Source organism: Rutilus rutilus (genome assembly GCF_951802725.1).
Source record: "Rutilus rutilus genome assembly, chromosome: 10".
NCBI classification, from domain to species: Eukaryota; Metazoa; Chordata; class Actinopteri; order Cypriniformes; family Leuciscidae; genus Rutilus; species Rutilus rutilus.
Window position 1 is genome coordinate 10674909 of NC_140215.1, and position 23067 is coordinate 10697975.

The following is a 23067-nucleotide window of genomic DNA, read 5'->3' on the forward strand; positions in this document are numbered from 1 at the left end:
TTCTCTATAGGTGAAAGATCTGGACCGCAGGCAGGCCAGGTTAGCACCCGGACTCTTCTACGACGAAGCCATGCTGTTGTTATAGCTGCAGTATGTGGTTTTGCATTGTCCTGCTGAAATAAACAAGGCCTTCCCTGAAATAGACGTTGTTTGGAGGGAAGCATATGTTGCTCTAAAACCTTTATATACCTTTCAGCATTCACAGAGCCTTCCAAAACATGCAAGCTGCCCATACCGTATGCACTTATGCACCCCCATACCATCAGAGATGCTGGCTTTTGAACTGAACGCTGATGACATGCTGGAAGGTCTCCCTCCTCTTTAGCCCGGAGGACACGGCGTCCGTGATTTCCAACAAGAATGTCAAATTTGGACTCGTCTGACCATAAAACACTATTCCACTTTGAAATAGTCCATTTTAAATGAGCCTTGGCCCACAGGACACGACGGCGCTTCTGGACCATGTTCACATATGGCTTCCTTTTTGCATGATAGAGCTTTAGTTGGCATCTGCTGATGGCACGGCGGATTGTGTTTACCGACAGTGGTTTCTGAAAGTATTCCTGGGCCCATTTAGTAATGTCATTGACACAATCATGCCGATGAGTGATGCAGTGTCGTCTGAGAGCCCGAAGACCACGGGCATCCAATAAAGGTCTCCGGCCTTGTCCCTTACGCACAGAGATTTCTCCAGTTTCTCTGAATCTTTTGATGATGTTATGCACTGTAGATGATGAGATTTGCAAAGCCTTTGCAATTTGACGTTGAGGAACATTGTTTTTTTAAAGTTTTCCACAATTTTTTTATGCAGTCTTTCACAGATTGGAGAGCCTCTGCCCATCTTTACTTCTGAGAGACTCTGCTTCTCTAAGACAGAGCTTTTATAGCTAATAATGTTCAGACCTGATAATTAATCACTAGATGTTCTCCCAGCTGAATCTTTTCAAAACTGCTTGCTTTTTTAGCCATTTGTTGCCCCCGTGCCAACTTTTTTGAGACCTGTAGCAGGCATTAAATTTTAAATGAGCTAATTAAGTGGATAAAAGTGTATAATTTCTCAGTTTAAACATTTGCTACGTTATCTATGTTCTATTGTGAATAAAATATTGGCTCATGTGATTTGAAATTCCTTTAGTTTTCATTTTATTAAAATTTAAAAAACGTCCCAACTTTTCCGGAATTCGGGTTGTAAGCTATTATTTCTAAACAAAGTATAAATATGTAAATTCAGTCATTAGGCAGTAAGAAGAAAGCATTATAATAAGCTATTATTTCTAAACAAAATAGGAATATGTAAATTCATATGTGTATAGCACCTACAGCACTGCATATCCTCACAAAGGATCCCAGCATTAGGAAAGAGTGACTTTAAACAAAGTGCCTGATCATTACAGTCTGATCACATTTAAGCACAGATTAGTTTGTGAACAATAATGCAATTCATGCTTTGCAAAAAGCCTGTTAACTCTTTCCCCACCATTGACGGAAAATTCCGGCTTTCTGTGTTTTCACTGTTATACGTTAGGGGGCGCTATGAAATCTTCTGAAAAAGTACTGAATACCCTGATCAAAAGACATGTGAAGAAGAAGCAGAAACGAGCGATAGCATAAGTTAGCAGATACATATAAGAACACGATCCTCAACGTTAAACAGCATATAAATCCAAACTGCATAATGTTATTGAATAAAATGTCGGCCCAGGATGAGCTTTGGGGGTGTTGATGGACTCGATCTACTCCATCTATGCTTTGATCATTGTTCTGAATCCGATCTGGACGTAGTCTTTGACAAGAACGTGTTTTTCTCAGCTTTTTGCTCAAAATGTAGCTTTTTTTAATGAAACTTACCCACATTTAAAGCTACACTGCAATTTCTTTAAGTTGATTCTTAGCAAAAAACACTTTGTTCTTTCAAAATGATGTGCTCATTAATGTGTAATTACTTCTACCAACTAATAAAGTATTCTCGTAAGCGTAGAATCTGCCATTTATAATACATACGAGCGAGTCGCTCGAATGGCGGCAGCCATGTTGCGCCTCCATCTTGAAAAAACATTAGCCAAAGAGGGACATACCTGGAAATTCAAGCTTCGCCTTTCGCGTTTTTACACTCAGTGGCACCGTGACGAATGCGAGGGGGAGATTACTCACGACTGCCGGCAGATTTGAATTAATACGGCCACCGTAGGAGTTAAAACGCCCTAGATGGGAGAAAATCCTTCACAGTGTAGCTTTAAGTGTTGATAAAGAAAGAATGCTTTAAGCTAGAATAAAATGAGAGTTTTTTTTTGTTTAAAAGCAGAGGCTATTCTTTCTTTTGATATATTACATGTTCAGATATTCATACAACAAAATATTCTGGGGGCCATGAACATTTTGTGAAAATGATCAAAAATGATGACGGTGACTGGCAACTTAAAAAAAAAAAAAAACACTGGCGGGGAAAGAGTTAATGACGAATGAAGCAATGCAAAATATATTGAACCAGACAGCAAACGCTCTTCCCGTAAATAAAATGCAAAATGCAGTCGTTTGGAAGTGTTATCATTGAAGTCTTAGAGGCATGGAAACAAAAATAAAAAAAGGGCTGAATATTTCTAAAGGTCAGGGAGAGGTTGAAAAATGTATCAAATTAAATAAACAAACATTACTTTTTTGTAATAAAAATTATAGTTGCAAATGATAGAAGTATTGTGATATGATTGTTCTAGACATTTACAAAATGTTTTAAACATTTTAAAAAGTATCTCTACAGCATTTGCACTGCTAAAAGAGACACTAATGTTAAAATACAGGACAGAATAAAGACAAGAACAGTTTCAGTACAGAGACAACTGCAGCATTCAACTCCATTCAGAGACAAAAGAGTTAGTGTTCTATGTCTAGTCACATCAGGTTTCCATCCTTTTTTGGTGCACCACCTATTCTTCAAACACTCTGTCCAAACCTGACAGTCGACCAATAGAGCGGGCCCATTACTATCTGGCAATCATCACGTCCTGTACATGTTACAAAGACTTTCATTTGGCTGTCCCTGAGCAGTGGTGTTCGACTTGGGCATTATCTTAACAACCCAAGCTTTTGCACAAAACTGTGATTGTTAGAATCATCCACTGAACCGCTTCGATAGACAGGCCTGATAACTCTCCTGTCGATCAATGTGAAGTGAACAGAACAAGTTGGAGAATTTTCTTTTATATTTTGCGCTACAATTTCATCTGAAGAGCAGCTCTGGCACAAGGGAATGAAGAGAACATGCAAGGAAGGAATGGGGTGATGAGGAACACATTTTTCTGCAAATTCCTAGCTGAATCTCTTAGTTGCTGCTTTTCAAGGAAATCCGTGTGGACTCTTCAACTCAACAGGGATGGTCTGTAAATCATTAACTTGGGAATGAACGATTCTTCAACAGACAGATATGACAAAGATTTCAGCAACATGCAGAAGAATGAAATCCTTACAATAGAAACATGGTTTTCCATTTCTTTCAAAAGCAATCTATTCTTTAACCCCAAATCCATTCAGAAATTTTAAAGAAGAAACTGTGATTTCTAAGAAAAGTCTGAATCTCCAAAGTGCTAAATTACATTTGGAGATAAAGAAGAGCAAGGCAAGGCTAATAGCGGGTTATAGTAGTATATAATAGTACATCAAAGGTAATGAAAATATCTTATCACCACGGCCGGCCCAGTTTTTTTTTCTCTTCATATTTTATGCATTGATTAAATTAAACACTAAAGTGTGGGGTTGGTTTGTCTCTTATGCTCACCAAGTCTGCATTTATTTAAAAAAATTTTTTCTAAAAACAGTAATATTGTGAAATATTATTATAATTTAAAATAACTGTTTTCTATTTTAATATATTTTAAAATGTAATTTATTCCTGTGATGGCAAAGCTGAATTTTCAGCATCATTACTGCAGTCTTCAGTGTCACACAATCTTTTAGAAATCATTCTAATATGCTGGTTTGCTGCTCAAGAAACATTTATTATTATCACTGTTAAATACGGTTATATTTTAATATTTTGTGGAAACTATGATGCATTTTTTTGATGAATAAAAGTAAGAAAAAAACAGCATTTATTTGAAACAGAATTTTTTGTAACAAATTTTACAAATGTCTTTGGCTTTTTTAATACATTTTTCCATACAATGAAAATGGCTTGCTACAAAAAAAGATTGAAAACCACCGATAAAATATTCTAAAATGTATCCATAGGAGACGTATGATAGCTTTTTGTGATTACCAGACCAAAATGTGTCTTATTTAAAATCTACTTTTGTCAAATCTCATGACTGAATCAATGCAGCAAATATGAACAATATTGATCAGATCATGGCTTCAGAATACTAGAATATAGCGACCAAGTTATATGAACTACTTTATGTCTTACAGCTTAACCTTATAAATTACTATCCACTTCAGTTGCATGGAAACCATAAGCTCAGACATTCTACCTTCTAACATCAACTATAGTAGTTCAGAGAAGATAGAAAATCAATAACAAGGGGGTAAGTCAGCAATGATAAAATTCTCATTTGGGGCAAACTATTCCTTTAATAGTAGAATCATTATTGAATTTAAAAAGAAAAAAGAAAACTGCACTAAACTTTTAGAATTTGCAAGGTTCTACTATATAGCACAGTATATAATTCCTCAGTGATCTAATTATGTCCACTGTGTTATATTTGACTGTGGTTTATGGATGCTGTTGCTCCTGCTATTAAATCTTCCGCTCAAGGACACCCGGCGTTCCAGCAGTGGACCTTGCTGACATGTTTTGCACAGCATGGGAAACACTTAAAACAAAATAAAAAGATTGGTCATACATCAACATTCAACACAAAAACATCTTGCTTAATCAGCAGCGTAAGCTGTCATCTACCATACACTCGCAAATCTGCTTAATAAATAGAATCTCATTTTCACATTTAAGGTCTCACTGATTCAGCACAAATCGTATACCGCTCCTCAAACATGCCTAGTCTTCCTGCTGAGCCAAACAACACGGGGGGGCTTCGGCTCTGCAAAGCTGACGTAAGTTATTCATAAACAGAAGGAAATGACTCCGCAACTGAAACAGTCAATCTATGAGTCAAACGTTCTCACACAATGAGTTGTTATTTACTGTAGGTGCACACACCATTACTAATCGTGTCCATACACAGTGTGCTGCTGGATCAAGCAATGTGGAGAGAGGGTAGAGGGGGTTGTGGGGTGCCTGTAATCAAGATTAAGAGATTTTATAAATTGCTCTGACAAGCAGGAGGGCTGGAGGGAAGCACAGATAACAGAGAGAGGCTTCTATTCCCCCACCCAACCACCACACAGTCCCAACCGTTCAGGAGAGTACCTTTGTTTGCGGTGGCAGGCACAGAACAGGATGTGAAACAGGAAAGCTCCTGCGTAATGAGAGTAGACTGACGTGGCCGAGTAGCTATTAGAGTTTGGTGTTGAGGACACGGCCCACATTGATTCACAAATCAGTTGTGAAACAGGGTTAATGCACTTCAAACTGAAGTAAATGAGGGTTCATTTGCTTTAAGCATTACAAGCTCACTTCTGTCATGTTCATCAAGAGCAGAACAAGGAAGACCTCTGATCAAGGTTAAATAACATTGGTACTGTAAATATAAACCTTGCTCTAAGACAAACTGTAAGATGCAGTTAAAATAAAATCATAATAGAGAAGTAGGAAGGTTAGTTGGTTCAACCTTGGTTTCATGTGTTGTTGATAGTGAATCGGTAATGTGGGAACCTGTCAAATACTAGTCCATGCTATAAATGGGTCAAGATGATAAAAAAATGAAAAAAATATTTTGTCAAAAAAACACATTCCATCTTTGAATTCATGTTTACTTCATACACAATATGAAAAACACTTAATTTTGATTTAATGATTTTAGAAGTGCTATCAAAAAATATATATACTGTATAAAAAAAACACAAAAATTATCACCTTAAATACAGTGTACTCTACACAACTTTTTAATCAATTTTTGAAACATTGTTCAAGTTTTTTTTTTTTTTTTTTTTTTATACTTGGGTAGAAATTTCCTGAGTTTCTTCACTGGTCATAAACAAAACGAGCCATTTCATAAACAGACTTAAAAGTTAAAAACTAAATGACAGACAGTCATGAGGGTCTAAAGGGGTCTGCTATGTTTCACTTTGATTGGATGGACAAAACTTTTTCAAATATTAACAATTTTTTTTGCAAAATCACTTCACTTCTTTTCATCAATAGGAGCATAGTGTGCTTGAATTGTATGCATTCCTCATGTATTTTTTAACAACACAACCTGGACAAAAATAATAAGCATTCATTACACCACTGACCCAAACAAGACCTCAACAATAATTCAAAAAACCTCTAACATGACATATTAAAGCAAAATGCATTAACGAAATAAGACAAATGCTCGTTTTATAGCTGATATAACCAATATTGAATCCGATTTGACATCAGATAGTTGCATGGTAATGCATAGAGCATGTGATGTTTCATGCATGTGAAGCACACAGTCTCAGGTGTATAACCACCAAAAACAAGACCTGAGAACTGATGAATGAGACGGATTGATCTTGTCTCTCTCTTCTGCTGTCAACTTTGAGCTAGTGCTTCAAGAGGGACAGAAGATCATTCCCTTTTCCTTTCGTTTTCGTCTTACGTCAGATACAAAACATCTGTCCGATATGCGCATTTCATATTATTGATCCATTAGATTCCTTATAAAGACTCACCAATGACAAGAATAAGAACATTTCGACCAGTCTCCAACGTCTCCCGTATCGGTTCCAAGAAGCCATGATGCCGCTGCCACGTCTGGCCACGCAAGCGCAATCCATATTCCTTCAAATCCCTGGAGAACGCAGGGCTTCTTAGGAAATGTAGTTTCCTCAGAAATGTAGTTCGTTAAGGGCGCCGTAAGCGGGGGCATGTAGCCTACTACACACACATTGCCTACTTGTGAAAGTGTGTGATCTTAGCTCATGTAAATTATTTCACATCCATGCAGAAACGGTGAAAAGTATATTCAAATGACTTAATGGTTCTTGAACAAAAGCTTCAAAACTGAAATTAATTAGGCTACCTGTTTTGAATTAATCAGTATGTCCAATGAATGAATGAACTGAGTTACAGGATGGTTTCAAGACTCCTTTTAGCTCCATCTTTGCAATTCAATGAACCACAGTTACACTGAAAAAGTCAACAAAATATTATATGCTACAAAGAACCATTGCTGGTGTTGCAGTGAATGGCTCGACCTGTACAACAAGGGAAATTCTCTTATTATTTATTTATAATTTGTGAAATGGAGTTGACACATCAGGGCTGTGATAGAAAATATAACCACATAGCTATAGCTAAGATTGTATATAATTAAATTTTAAAAAACCTATACAGTAAACTTGTGTGACCTTGTTGAACTCAGCGATTTTATAAATATTGGGTGGTGGTGTAAAAACTAAATAGACTGTAAATAACTACACAACTATACTTTATAAAACAAGTTTTTTTTTTTTTTTTTTTTTAAATAGGATGCTAACAACTTATTTGCAACCTATGTTGTTTTTGTTGTTGTTTTTTTTAAACACAGCAGCTTCAAATTTCACATTTAATATGTCATTTGTTTTAGAACAAAATGTAAAACTATGTTAACCCACTGACTTTATTTTACACATAAATAAAAACAAGTATTCTATTAAAACAGCATCCTTCCAGTTTGGCGTACAAATTGTTTGCAGCTCAATAATAATCAATAAACTATTCTTTTGGACAAGTAAGTTCCTTTGCTTGACTATAGTCAATGGTTGCCTTAGCAATTTATCAGCAGCCTATAAGAATTAATAGTCAGAAATATTCGTTTTACAAATGTATATTTTATAATATATTTACATCATTTATTTTTCAAATTGTTCCAAGGTAGTTCCTCAGTGTTGCTATTTCATAAATCTGAAATAAGTATGTTCTTATATGCCTTATTACTTAAGGAAGCCATTAAATAATAGGCCTACACTAATAATTACCATAATATGTTTGCAATGATCATGCTGGTGTGTCAGACACACTGTAGTGCCACCACCTGGATGTGACAGTAGTAGGCTACCACACAACTGTCTTGACTCTTGAGTCACCTCCCTCATCACATCCTCAGCTGCATATTGCAGCTTGCAGTGTTTGAGCGTATTTCCACAGCCTATGTAATGTGACAGTTATCAAAAATGAAAGAAACTTTCAAGAGTCAAGCCAGCAGATTTACACATTGTGTTTTCTTTATTTAAATAAACATAAATTTAAAGGTTGTCCACTCTTTTTTGGGTACATACAGGCCTATATATATTTACAGTATATACATATACTGTAATAGGCCTCCCATGTGTTTTTGAACATCCTTTGATACTTCCTTGAAATGGCTTGCAATAGCCTACCAGCCAGGTAAACACATTGGATATGTTAATCGTAATAATAGTATGTATGATAGCTACACATAATGATATGACACATTGCTACTTTTGGCAACATAGTCCGATTCAAATAGTTAATTGATTGCCATGGTACCTCACCGATTCTAGGGACAGACTATCCAGGCTGGATATAGGGGTGTTGCTGAATCCCAAAAGACGATGTTTTTTTATCATTTGGAACAGGATAACAAGGTTTCTATTACAAAATTGTCTTTAGAAAGTAAAATGAGAGCTTCATCAGATATTGCAGCCACTGAGCCAAACATTTGAGGTGGAGCTTCATAGCAGAGTTTGCACCCCTATTCGTTTGAATTGCAGCTGTCCTTCTGTAGTAGCCTCCTCTTTCCAGCACAGCGCAGTAAAGCAGCTGCTTCAGGTCGATCGGTGGAAGTCATTCACAGAAAAGGGATACTGCACAGGAGACCTACGCAAAGCGGAGATTGCGGTTTATGCGTTGCGGTTTACGTATGAGTTTACTTCAGAGGAAGGACATCAGAAGGTAAAAACACTCTCTTAGATAGTATAATTACCTCACCTTTACAAGTAGGCTATTAGGCAATAGAAACCGCGTCTAGTGTTCTTGGTGTAGGATATTGTGAAGTACTTTTAGAACTTCTACGGTCATATTTGACTGACTATCAACATTTTAGCGACTCTCTGTGATTTTTTTATTTTTTATTTGTGAAGAACATTTAGCCTATATCTATTCGCTAATTACATTCATTTATTTTCTTTCTTTCCCAATTAAAATTATTGTTCAATTTCAAATAATGTCAAGCTCAATTTTCAATTGCCAGTGGATTTGCATGAACCAGTATTTATTTTTATTTTGTATATATATTGCTTTTTTTATTATTATTGAAGACTCCTGGTTATCTAATAAAAACTGGATATTGGCAGATTTTCTCTCTTTATGGTGATCACAAAACCCTCATTGGGAATGTCATGTCTTTTAAACAGTCCTTTCCTCTCATTTTATTAAAGAACATGAATGTTTTATATGAACAGGATTCAGTAGAGTATTCCTTTATCCTGACAAGGAATTTACTCGCTGCTCACGTTCTGTTCAAGATCCGAGGAATTTTGCTTTGGAATCGAAACGTTCGCCTTCATAAGCTCCCAGTAAAACACGCAATATTTCACTCTCTTTTATCATCGGCTTTTGAGGGTTTTTCTTTGGACATATGTTTACTTTTCACCGAGAATAATCTACTTTTGCACAGGATGTGCGAATAGCCTAAGTCTCTCGGAAAAGGTGGAGGGAAGGATTTAACATCTCTCGGCTATAGCCATATCTACTATAGGCTATATCTGTGTTTTCGAGCAACTTTATAAGCGTTAACAGAAAAGCTATTCATCTTTTAATATTTATTGTTTAAATACAGAAAACGGCAGCTTTTTTCAGTCAGTTTGTGAGTGAAGGATGCTGTCACTCAGCTGTCAGATAACCATAGGCTATGTGAATGATGTGCAATGATGATGTTATTTAGAAATGTGTAGAGAAGACTCTTTTTGAATACAACCTTTAGGCTATTTTTCATAGGCATAGGCTACAACTGCAACAGCAACAGTAAAGTTGATTTTCTTTCTATAATTTAAGCTCGCTTTACAACACAAAAACAACGGCGCCAATGCCGAAATCAGCAGTCTACAATAAAAAAAGATAAGACCGGTTATGAGAAAAAGTAGCCTATACTTGAAAACGAGTAGCCCATAGGCTAGCCTACTATGGTCAGCAATGATTGAGAACAAGTAGCCTACCTAAACAAAACAATGATATTTTAGGAAATGTAGGCTGGCGCTGAACCGATTATTGTTGGCGATTTAAGACATAACATTTCTAGTTTATGATCTGCCTGGCGCTTAATTTGTCAGCCTCGCGCATTAATAATGAGCTAAATCTGTGCCTCGTCTTTGTTACACTCAGTGGCTCAATTGTCAATTTCCTCAAAAAATTAAAACCCTGCAGTTTTAAAACTTGGTTTCATTTTCTTTGCTTTTTTTCAAATCGTTTGAATTGAAATGATTGAGTTTGGTGTAAATGATGTAATGTTCAAGACTAGTTCTCTTTACGAACCGAAGAGCAGGTGTACAAAACATAGACTGTATTGCTGGTCAAAAACGGTAGGGGGCAGTGTCGAGTCTTGCAGTCAAAGCAAGGCTGCTGTGATATTACACAAACGCCGATGCTGGAGAAGGAAAATCACCTGTTGGCCTGGCGCAATTTAAATCAGGGCTGCTAAACCCTGGAGATCTACTTTCCTTCGGAGATTTAACTGCAATCATACCTGAAGCCAATGCAATCAAATACCTGAAGCAACTAATCACAGTCTTTTGGTTCATCTCAGAGTAACAACAACATCAACTTTGTTTAAAACGCTGCACTGTAATGAAAAGCATTTGATTGAGGAGTCCAAATCTGCTCCAATCCTTAGATTTCACATTGTTGGTTAAGTAGGGATAAATGATGCATGTTCTTTTAAGCTAAAATCAAAGAGCTTTTATAGATCAAGATATGCAAGCTCATATGCTCTCCTAGGACAACAAGGTTTTGATGTAAGACTGATCATCCTGTGCAGCACATTAGTTTGTTACCCTGTTACTGGGCTTTAATGGAAAATCATAATTGATCCATTGGCTGGTTGCATAAACTGCTAAGACTAGGCTTACAAGTTAATCATCATATATATTTTCTAGAATAGAATTTTTTTTATAAAAATAGATATTATTATAGACTGTTCATAATTTTCTATAACCTAGATTGGTCTAATTTGATAAAGAAAAGTGAGTCTTATTACCCCTAACTAACTGCTAGTTGGTCAAATTAGTTTTTAAAGGGATAGTTCACCCCAAAATTTTTATTCTCTTGTTGTTCCAAACCCGTAAGACTTTCGTTCATCTTTGACACACAAATGAAGATCTTCTTGATGAAATTGGCATCCAATTTGGCAGCTACGCAACTGACACTTTGACGCTTCAAAAAGTTCATAAAGAGATCGTAAAACTAATCCATAAGAATTAAGCGTTTTAGTCCAAAATTGTCTGAAGAGACACACTCGATCAAAAAAAGATCTTCATTCATGTTCCGAAGATGAACGAATGTCATACGGGTTTAGAACGACATGAGGGTGAGTAATTAATGACAGCTTTTTTTGGTGAACTAACTTGTTTGTGCAACTATGTTTATGCAACTTTCCCCTGGTAGTATTCCCTAAAAAATACCCTTCCCATCCTTGATTGTGGTATAGTGTAAAAAAAAATCATATGATTTCAATTATTTTAACTTGAGACCCCATTGTCTCTAATTTAAAGTGGTCTGGTTTAGTATGTTTAGCTTGACTATCCTCAGGGGGATTCAGAGACATATTTACCCAAACTTACTCATTCTAGCCAAGTGCCGTCTGTCCACTTATTCTACCTAAACACCACTCACCGCAATGTTTACATGGATGTCTCTTGGAAAAGCGTGGGTTTGTTGAGCTGAGACTTCTCTAGGATCAAGCATCTCAATTGTTTATTAATGATGCTTGCTTCTTCTTGGGTTCTTGATAATGATTTCTATAGGATCAGACTCATGACTCATGGGAGGGGTCTGACACTCCACAGTAGATTGTCATCATTCATATGATGAAGGAAGTCTGGAGCTATTGTATTTGTCTACGTGTGCTTGAGGCGGCTTGTGAACGTCTCTCTTAACCCAAAGAGTCTGTTTGTTTGCCGGCCCACTAAAGGCTTTTGTGTATGACTATTAATATTCATACAGCCCCCCCCCCCCACCACCACTACCACATGTGCCAGTCGATTCATGTGTTTTCATAGTGCATGAGGCCTCTCTTTTCAAATGTAAAGTAGCTTTTCATGTGTAATTATCTTATGAGATCCCTTGTCAGTTTGAAAGTAAAGAAGTAGTAGCCTTAGCTGGACATCGGTTACATGCATCCGTAGTGAGTGACATACATAGTAACGAGACCTGAAAATGGAAGGAAATCTGATCATTTGCATTTGATATCAGCATAAATAATTTTAGTACTTGTGAAGTGATGACTTTGTAGCCCTTATCAAAGTTTTAGTGGTGCATACATAAGATGTGCCATGTGAATTATTTCTGATGCGGAATCATCATCTGAGAGAGGACCGTGTGGATAAAAGTTTAATGGGAAAGAACTTGATCTGACTGGCAGTAGATATGACTGCATGGAATAGAGTGTCAATGTACTTCTGCCTTTTAGTTAGTTATCTGAGCTTAAAGCGAAAGATTACCCAAACATTTTTACTCACCCTCATTTCGTTCCAAAACTGTATGACTTTCTTTCTTCTGTGGAACATAAAATAAGATATTTGGGGATTTTTTTTTTCCCTTACAATGGAAGTCAATGGTCACCGAAACGTTTGGTTACCAACATTCTTCAAAATACCTTTTGTGTTCAGCAGGAGTATTAAAATCACAGTTTTGGAATGTCACGAGGGTGAGTAAATGATGACAGGATAAGGGTTAATAGAGGTTTTTAAAGCTATATACATTTATTATGTTCCCTCTGAAAAGCTGTTAGCGGTTTCTTCATGATACAGTTCTTCAAAATACAATTTTAAACCTTCTTTAATCTCTGTAGAAGCATTTTCTCTGTTATAGCACTTCTTCATTTTGAATATTAGATCTTCTCAAGGCAGAATTCATCTTACTGAATTATCCTAATGACATCTTCCATAAGAGCCGGTCTGCTAATATGTTCCAGCTAAAGTGCATGCGTGCGCTGTGCCTGAGGCATTCATGAGTCGATATCATTCAGGTTCTTCAAACCCTCTCTATTGTTAATTTTTAGCTTTTGAGGGAAATGTCATGTTTGCTAGACTGATTTTTATTTCACACTCAAGAGCTAGTTCAAACTCACTTTTTGTATATGCACACTGCTGTGTTTCAAAGCACTTTAGAAGGGTGTACGTGCGGTAACCGCCAATGTAGATTGACACTTTCTGACCTGACACATTGCTTGAGACTTTTTTAAAACATATTTAAAGGAAGGTTAACATGCACTTCTTAGTGCTGTAAGTAGCCATTGTGAAACTTTCCGTTCACACAGAACAGTTAATTGTATTTTAATCTTGATCACGATTCTCTTAACCAAATTTCACGCTAGCCGACTAAAAATTGGCTTTAATAAATAAATTGTATGATATCACTCGCCTGTGATTGAGTTAGAGACAAAAATACGTTAGGTGCAAATGTAATTGAATTTCCTGCTGAGCTTAACGCACTGTCGCTTGGCTGAGAGAGCCCTCTGTTGCTTTCTCTCTCACACACTCACTCTACGAAAGAGAAACTTACACATGTGCCATGTGAAGAGAATTAACACGTTAGATCTGAATGCAGGGCTCGACAATAAGGACTGCCCGATGGCCAAGAGTTGACAGAACTGTCACGGTCTCGATCAGGCCAGTGCTGGATTTGGATGCATTTTTCTTTACATTTGCATGCATTTTTAAGCCTTAGCAATTTAAAATTTCAAGCGCAAAAAGACGCAAAAGAGAACTCTTGTCAGTACTCGCGCACACATTTGAAGCACGCCTCCAAAAGCCACGTCTGACAACATGTGAATACTAAATTGAGTTCTCTTTCACTTCTTGCACTTGAATGAACAGTTTCGCACAAAATTATGTCAAAATGTCAGTCTTGGCAAGTATTACAGTAAACAGTCGTTATGTCTTAAGTGAAGTAGAAAGACAACACGTGTTGTGTAACAGTATCAGTATTTTGAATCCGTGCATTGTCTTAAAGTGACAGCAGCCTAATATTCCTGCTGCTGTCTGTGTTTTTAATGTTAATCAAACAACAAAAGACTCACTGCAAAAAATCATTCACTGCTCTTGACTGAATAACTTTTATAACTTTAATAGGGCTTCAACTATTTGATTTATACAGTGAAAGACTATGCATTGTTATTTTACATTTTATTCAATTTCTGTACCTAATCTGTATTTAACTACTGTTAGATCTACCTGAAAATCCTGAAAAGCACTGTTTATTTAATTTGTATCATTGTTCTTCTATTACATGAACAATCTAGCAAGTAAAAAAAAAAATGTACCAGCCAATGGCAACTCGAGCTTTACTGTGTCCACAGAGGGTTGACTGGTTATAGCCTATGTTTTCAGGATATTTCCATTATCTTGCATTGATAAACAGGCAGTTTTAATTCCCCAATCAGAGATTACATCAGTTTTTCACGCATTGTTTTACTTAATCTTCCTAACCTGGAAACCATGCGCATGTGTTCTTTCTTTTATTAATTGATTACTCAGTTACCTTATACAGTGAAAAACTGTAAATGGTTTAACATTGCATTATATTTCATTTTACTGTAAAATACTGTCAATGTATGTATTTTGCGAGTAAAAACTATACATTACTATATAATTTACAGTGAAAAACAGTACAAGATATTCCTTTATGTCCTATGAGTTCCTATAGCTATAATTCCCTGGGGGACACATCTCATGATTTTATTTTGTATAAATAAATACATTTTTGTCATTAGTAATGTACATTAGGGTGTTTTGTTACATTTTCTTATGTAGGATCTTTATGTACTTAATGTTTATTGCATTATTTTGGAGCCATGTCACACCTGTAACTTCCCAGTATTGTAAGAGAGAGGAAGAGAGAAAGAGTTTTGAAGATATCAAATGTTTCAACACAAAAGTGCTAACTTAACTATTCAAAGAATTATCAGGCGGAAATGCAACATATCCTGAACCCATGGTGTCATTGGTGTTGAAAGCGGAAACTTAGCTTATGGTGTTCCCAGGCCCTCTCTGAAAGGGAATAAAGGTTTTCGTGATGTTCTCCATTTTGATGCTGTGATTGGTGTGAATTGTTGCGTTTCATGAATTGCTTCATTATTATTCTTGCTATCAAGGGGTGGAACAGAAGGAGTTTGGTGGCCCTTGGCCACTTCTCAAGAATATTGTAGGAACGCCCTGCTATCTTTTGTTTGCAGAGGGGGGACGGATGATGGGGTGTGTTGAATTAAGTGTATTCCCCAAACAGTTCAACTGGGTCTCAACTGGAAAAACAAATCATGGTGCTGGATTATCGTCTTGGTCTGTTCACTTCTGATAAACCCTAGTCAAATATTGTTTTCAAATGTGCAACTGTCCATAGCGCAACCCTTCTGAATGTCAGAAACATAGTGTGGACGGATGGCTGCGCACTACTCGGCCTGTGAAATGTGATCTGTGATACGGCTGAGCTGCTCGCTGTCTGCAGTCCTAATTAATACTTTATGTGATTGAAGGCGCTCAATTTGTCTGGAGTCTTATCTTGTCAATGCGTTTGTTGTTGTTTTTTTTTGCAGAATGTCTTGCAGACAGACGGCAGCTGAAATGCAACAAACAATTAAGCCTTGGAACTGACAATTATGTCTTATGTTGTCATGGAGATGTTTTTATACAAATCAAGCGAGACGCATTGCTCACTCTTGTGGGTTCTAATTAAACGAACGCTATACTTCCTTAATCACACCTTTTTGGCAATTGAGAAATCTTGTCCCTTAGCAGGCTGAAGTTTTCTCTCAAGAGTTTCCGTCAGCTCCCGAAGCCAGTCAGACGAGTGGTGACATGTCTTCAATAAATGGAAAGCGTATCTAGATGCAAATGCTTCCAGTTGGAGAACTCAAGTTATTTGTTTGTCGTTTGTCATGGTGAATGGTGGATTGTCATTTTAATATTTGTAAAGCTGGTTTTCTCCGCCCCGCTGTCAAGGGAGGGATGCAGTTGTATGTAAGCGGACGTGAAGGCATGCATCTTTTCTTTGGCATTGTTCGGTCCAAGGAGGCTTCAATGAGGAGACGGGGAAAAGGGTAGAGACCAAAATGCTCCCACAGTTGATTTGCCCATTGTGGGGGAGGAACACTATTCCCATTGATGGTGTTGTTGGTGAAGCCCCCAAAAGCTGGAGAAAGGGGGCCCATTCAGTGCAATGGGTGACCCTGCACAACTATGGGAGATGGGTGTTAGTGCTTTTGTGGAGCACGGTGGGAACATTGTCCCCATTCTAGTGATTTAATACCCCAGGTCTGAGGTACTTTGCTATCTCCCCTGAAATATTCGTGTTCTGTCCTATATCTTTTTCACAAGGTAAAATGTCTCATTATAATACCACTCATTTCTTTCTGTTGGAAAAAGGGGAATGAGCTATTTGCAGTCAAATGATCTGTTACTCTGTAGATATGGAAGCCTGTTTCTGAATCAGAGTAAAAAATAAAATTTCAAATAAGAAATAAAAGGCAGTTATAAAGTCTTCTACTTTCTAAAGATTTCTACTATAGCTTAAATACAGTTTTCAGTAGATTCACCAATTGGGTTGTTTGATTCATATAGTCTACAATTATTGTTTTATAAAAAAATTGCTAAATGGTTTTGATTATATTAATTGGGGTGTTTTCTTGATACTGAAAAAATGTGCTTAATGTCTTCGTCCTAACTGAGATACTTTTGTGATGGATAAATATTTTATTATTGCAAAAAAGAACGATCATCTGATTCTTGTTATTCTTTTGTCAAAAGAAAAGCTTGACTAGTTAAATTGCTGAATTTTAAAATAAAATTTCAAGTTCAATACAAGCAAAGATTGCTTTAAATGACTCAAATTATCAGTCAATCTTTAATCCAGTGTTTGCATACCTGATTTTTTGTTTTATCACAACCTTTAACAGCAACAGAGAAATCAATTTCATTCAGCTCAGCTCAATGAAATGATGAGTTATTATTTAGTTTGACAATTCTTTCTTTCATGCTTTGGCTGACAGTCATTTTCAGAAGTGTATAAACTGATATTTAATTTTGATAGGTAATTCGATCCAGAATGACAAACCATGTAAACTCTGGCTGTAAAATGAGATATTAATTGCCCTTTGCTTTCAGCCACTTGAATACAGCAAGACGAATGAACAAAAGGCCTCCGAATGGGAAAAAAAAAGCCACCAGAGTCACTTATCAGGTGCATTCAAGATTCATGCCGTGGATTGAGCCTCTTATCTCTCTGACCTGAAGTGATCTTCCTCTTGGGGCCTTGCCTTTCTTTCAGATGTTGATCCAATATGTCTTACATCCCATAAAAGTCTATAAATTGCCCCCATGAGGGAAAAACGATAAGATCAGACTAGGTATAGCCGTGGGAAAAGTGATACATATTTGGCCTTATATTAAGTCAAGAAGAGTTTAAGCATACCACAGATTTAAAAAGCTAGACCTATCAGGTAAGTTCATACTTAAAAGACTGCATTTTAAGTGTACATTTATGTTTTGGCTGTAACATTGGCCTCCAACTTTGTCAATTCAATAGCATTTTTTTTTTTTTTTTTTGAGTACCAAGAACAATTTTTCTGGTCTTGCCTGTATGTAGTGTGGTTGGTTGCTGTTTCTATAGCGATAAGGAGTAGCTCTTGGTTGGGGCACGAAGGTCTGTCTCAAACACATCGATAGACTGAACCCTGTTTGACAGTGATTAATGTCCAGTCCAGATCAACAGAGCATCCAGGGACCGCCCCGTCTCCATGAGCAATGCTAATCCCATCTGTACTCATCATTGAATAAACAAGTTTTTATGCAGGTTTATAACCAATACCGATGAGTTAAATGTATGGGGAAGTTTGTTGGAAATTACATAGAGGAAGAACGCTCAGTGGTGTAGGTTGACATGTTATTTTATGAACATGGCTTTCCATTATCTGTAACAAGCACTAGCATACTACTCATAGTATTTATGCGGTATAGTGTGTGTACTGTGCAAAGGAGGAAAAAAAACAATAATTAAAGTCAGTTACTTGAATTTGAGAACAGTATCGGTTATGTAGAAATGCTTGTTTTGTGAACTGAATCATTCAGAGGGGTTATGTGAATGAACTGAATCCATTGATCTGTTGAATCCAAAAGCCTGTTATTCTGTCATGGTTATGATCTCTCTTTTTGTAGGGTGAGAAGTGGTTACCACTCAACCAGATCTGATGCAAATAATTTTTCTTGTGAAATTACAATTGTGGGCAATGCAGGCAAATGACTCAAGAACCTGTCCCCACTTCCAACTTCCAAGTTTGTGCCCTTGTAGGGTAATGAGTAATGTCAGGATCTTAATATTATCCTTGGGCTGTGATGGTTTTCTGCTAAATGGCTTTTCTTAATTCACTTGAGATAACCTGTAATGGGGATTTCAGTGCAAAATCTATAAACATAGATGGATGACCTTGTCCTTGTATTATTAGTCAAGAGCAGCTCACAGTGGTTCTCAGGCATTTATCTTATTTTCGTGTAACCCATATGGAAATTCCTTCAGTTATCTCATCTTGCTATAGCACAAGGCATGGATGCCAATCTACAGTTTGCTTCATAGAATCATGTTTCATACAGTATAGTGTTTAATATGCTGTAATTATTGTAGGCTGTAGGGGTGTGCAGTGAAGCCATTGTCTGTGTACTGTATATATCTGTTGAAATGACGAAATTATCTAGAAAGATTCCAGCTCAATAGGCAGCTTTTAACTTGTTTTTCCCTTTTATAATTTCCATATAAAATACCTTGTATAATTTATGAAACAATTTCTGTTTTATTATAACCTTTATGTAAAACAAAGCTGAAAAAAACATTAATAAGATATGGGGTAAAATGTGGCCATCCAATCTGAATTCTGAACTTGAAATTACACTGCTTTCATAAATTTCACACAGTAGTCATAATGGCTTAACATAATCACCATTGCATTAATTTCAGATATGTTCCTTAAAAATATCTCTTTGTCAGTGTGCTTGTTGGATAATCAGTCCAACCAATTTGTAAGTCATTATTTTGAAGTCATTATCCATACTTTCTGAATAACGTATTCAGCTTCAGGCACATCCCTAGTGTGCAGTAGTCTAAACATAGCTAATGTCAAAACTATAGTGGTAAATGAATAGATAGATGGAAAGCTAGTGACAAGCGAACTTGTCACTGTAGTGTTTTAGGATTTGCACTTCTTTTATAGTTAAGTTTCCTGACAAATTTCATTTATAAAGCTTTTAGAGCTCACTGAATTGCAACCTAAAGTGCTACTCTCTGTGATACCCTGACTTTCTTCATTCCTTAAGGCAAGATGGCATGCACAGGAAGACATCCTATAGGAAGGAAGTGCCACACTAGCACACTTGTGTAAATCAGGCTAGCAAAATGTTTGATGTTTTATACCTCCTAATAGATCTCCCCTTCTAACAGTAGAGTGCTAGATGTTGGACAGGGGCCCCATTGAAAGCTTCCCCAGAGGTGAGTTTTTAAAAGTTTAGAGGTTTTAAAGGGGGATACGGTCCTGCATGCCAACACACTCTGAAGTACAAAGGTGCTCATGGAGGTGGATAGAGGACCCTCTGGAGGAGCAATGGATAACAGGTTCAGTCGATCAGTGAATTCAGGCAATATGTCCATAGAGTACATAATGCAACCCCCCAAAAAATCAATATGGTGAGTGTAAATAATGCATAGGATGTTCAGAGTCATCTTGGTATTGTTCAGTTTTTTTGTGGTTTAAAGGAAATACAGCAAATGCATATGCATATGAAAAGATTTTCATTTTTTACCATCTGAACTTACTTTTTGAGATCAGACGTACCTTATCTGTCTGGCTCGACTGTATTGGCCTCATTGATCAATGTGAGTCGCATGTTATTCAGATTACAATTAGACTCCATTGAGCTGCTTACATCATCAATCCCCTAGCTTTCTCTAGCCTTCAAATACTATGGATAGATATACACGTTTAGATTCATAAACTGAGAATGATATAAGTTTGCACTACTGATTCTGAACCCAAACCTAAGTCCATCACTTAGCTGCTAAATTATTAAATGTAATGTAAATGTAAACATGTGTATCATCATGATTGCTATCTCACCAGAGATGGAGAAAAATTCCTCTCATGTGCACCAGTTATGTGCACCCCTGATTATGTGGATGGTGGCATTTTAATATTTGAGCATACCTCAGTTCCCCTGCTGGCCGTGCCTCTATCAGAAAATACCTGCAATCCCTTTTCCGGGTCACAACTCACCAGCTGAGAACATGTATGGAACCAATGTAATTTAAGTCTTCCATTACTTACGCCTTCATGGGAAAGAAGCTTAAGGGCCACCTCATCAGACTCTCTACCCCCTATGGGTACCAGTTCCATTTCATCTGGCCTAGGGTGGGCTGATCATTCCATAAATGCACAGAGCTGATGTTTGGAGATTTAGATCCAAGGCTAAGCCAACATGAGTCAACTTCACATGTCCCCCCCCCAAAAAACCCATCTCCCTCCAACTGTTAACAGTAAACATGTCTTTTTTGCGTCTTAGTTGGCACCGTGCCCGGCAGCCCTCAGCAGTTTACAATGTAGCTGCAGCCCATGCTTTGACTTTACAAAAGCGTGCTTCTGTTTATTAGGGTTTGTAAAATGACAGAACTGCTGCCACTGTGCTGTGAGTGGAATAAACAAGACATAAAATAGAAGCTTGTTAAGCGTAGACGGACAATTTGTGCTGCCGTTATGCTGCGTTTAGTCTTTTTTCCCCTCTCTCTTCTCTCTCACTTGGAAGGTAGTGCCACTTTCAATAGAAGTGAATTCAATGCCAATGTCAGATATGTTTTTTCCCCCATCACATCTCTTTTGAGATAGATTTACGTGGTCACAATGAGCAAAGTGTGGGGTTTTGAATTGATGGGTAATCATTAACTACCCTGAAGAGCACCTCTTATTTAATGAATAGGATGGATCAGGCTTTGAGAAATGGATTTAATAATCAGAAACATGGCCGTAAATGACTCACGTTAAAACAGTTTGAGTGCTTTATGGAAACATTATTTTTTTTATTATACTGGAAGTGTTTGTTAACAAACCAATTTCTGGCAGTGATATTTTTGACAGTGTTGACAGTTAAATAAGTCCTTGCGGAATATCAGATCAGTTGTCAGAATTGTTTCATCTGCAACATCAATTCTTTATTTTGCCTTTTCAAAAATAATAAATCTTATTCAAAGGCTCATGGTGACAGTGGTTCCCTACTGAGAAGATAAGTGTTGACCTGCAGGCTGGTCTACAATAGTTAATGTTAGCCAGTGCTTTAAAACAGCAAGGCTGAGTGTTGTCGAATGGAACAGAATGCAGGAGTCTCAACGTTAACTGTTTTTATCTTTTAATTATGTGTACAGAATACAATAACTGGACTTTTCAGCAGGTTTTATGTTGTCTGTGATGTCATGAAGCAGGCAGGTGCTGCTTTGGTGGTGTTGGTTGCAATTTTTGCTGTAGAAGAAAAGGCTGAGAAAATGTGACTTCTGTCGCACTGCTTATGTTCAAAAGCTGAACCACCAGCCCTTTAGTCACTATCTCCAAATGTGTTGCTTATCTATTTTGGATCTCCGCCGCTAATGAACACTAAGACCCCACAGACATTTATCTGTGAGCGAGTGTACGTTTGATCCTTCGTCAATTATCTCTATACTTCACGTCTGCCCTCTGAAGTCTTAATTATGACATTGACAGAGATGATACTGATCAGAAACTCTTCCCTGCTGCTCAGAGCGCACAATACTGCTCTGTCTGACCCACTGTGATAGGAGAGCAAAGGAAAACAATCATGTTGGATGTAGAATGCAGCCAGAGGTCATTGTAACGTAGTTGGGAGAGCACATCAGCCAACAGAGACTGACTGTCTCAACAACATGACAGAGATGCATATCACATGTCCAGATGAATAACAATACTTTGTGCTGAGTAGATTGTATAATTATTTCTTGCTTTAGCTGATTGGAAAATTTTCAAGCTTTCAAATAATAAAAAAAGAATTTCCTTATTGATTTTCAGGCACTCCAAGCACTTGCGAAACTTAACTTCACCAATGTGCAGAATCCATGTAGATAATACATTGTGGCCATAGTGTGCCACAATGCTTGCCACACACCAGTTTTTGGTGGAGAGGAGTGTGATATAGCAAATTTGGATTGGGGCAAATGGGGAAGTTTGGCCTGGTTCGCACCCATACAGATCGCAGATTTAGCACTCCCTACTGGTTTAAGTGGCCATTTACACAGAACACGCTTTTGCAGTTAAAAACCTGAGATGCAGAGCAGTGGAAGGGGGAAAAAAGAGAATAAAAAAAACGTATTTTAACTTAAGAGGCGCATTTTAGAACGGCATGTCGTCCGAGACGCTACAAAAGACACAAGACGCGAGCGCAACAGTCAAACGTGTCTGTCTAGCTCTACTGTTTAGCAAAACGATGGAAAAGGCTCCACTGGTTAGCAAAACGATGGCCAGGCTCAGTCCTGCTTAGCTTAATTGGGTATAATATCTGTTATACTTACCCAGTCTGTTATTGCTGCAAGATAATGCCCAAATGAAGAATATAACTTTTTACTTTATGTAACCATAAAACAACTTTTAAACATACATTTACACGATAACGATGTACTAAAAACGGAAACGTTTTTCCTTTGCGTTTTTCGCGTACAGTCGACAGCGTTGTCAAAACGATCCCCGTTCACACCGATCTGCGAAAACAATTAAAAACGCTATATTATGCTGGCAGGGCAGT

General features: G+C 37.2%; 2 protein-coding genes across 5 annotated transcripts in view; one reads left to right on the forward strand and one right to left on the reverse strand.

Moving 5' to 3' along the window:
- Window positions 1–6844, reverse strand: part of pdia5 (protein disulfide isomerase family A, member 5) — a 63710-nt gene extending 56866 nt beyond the window's left edge. The window contains exon 1 of the mRNA XM_084420245.1: window positions 6748–6844. Within this exon, the coding sequence (XP_084276371.1) occupies window positions 6748–6813 (66 nt within the window). The 5' untranslated portion in view covers window positions 6814–6844. The remainder of the gene's footprint in view (window positions 1–6747) is intronic.
- Window positions 6845–8837: 1993 nt separating this feature from the next.
- Window positions 8838–23067, forward strand: part of sema5ba (sema domain, seven thrombospondin repeats (type 1 and type 1-like), transmembrane domain (TM) and short cytoplasmic domain, (semaphorin) 5Ba) — a 136092-nt gene continuing 121862 nt past the window's right edge. For 3 of the 4 annotated variants that reach the window (XM_084421704.1, XM_084421703.1, XM_084421706.1), the window contains exon 1: window positions 8838–8971. The gene's annotated coding sequence lies outside the window, so the exon portion shown is untranslated. The remainder of the gene's footprint in view (window positions 8972–23067) is intronic. The other variant, XM_084421705.1, reaches the window with a different exon arrangement.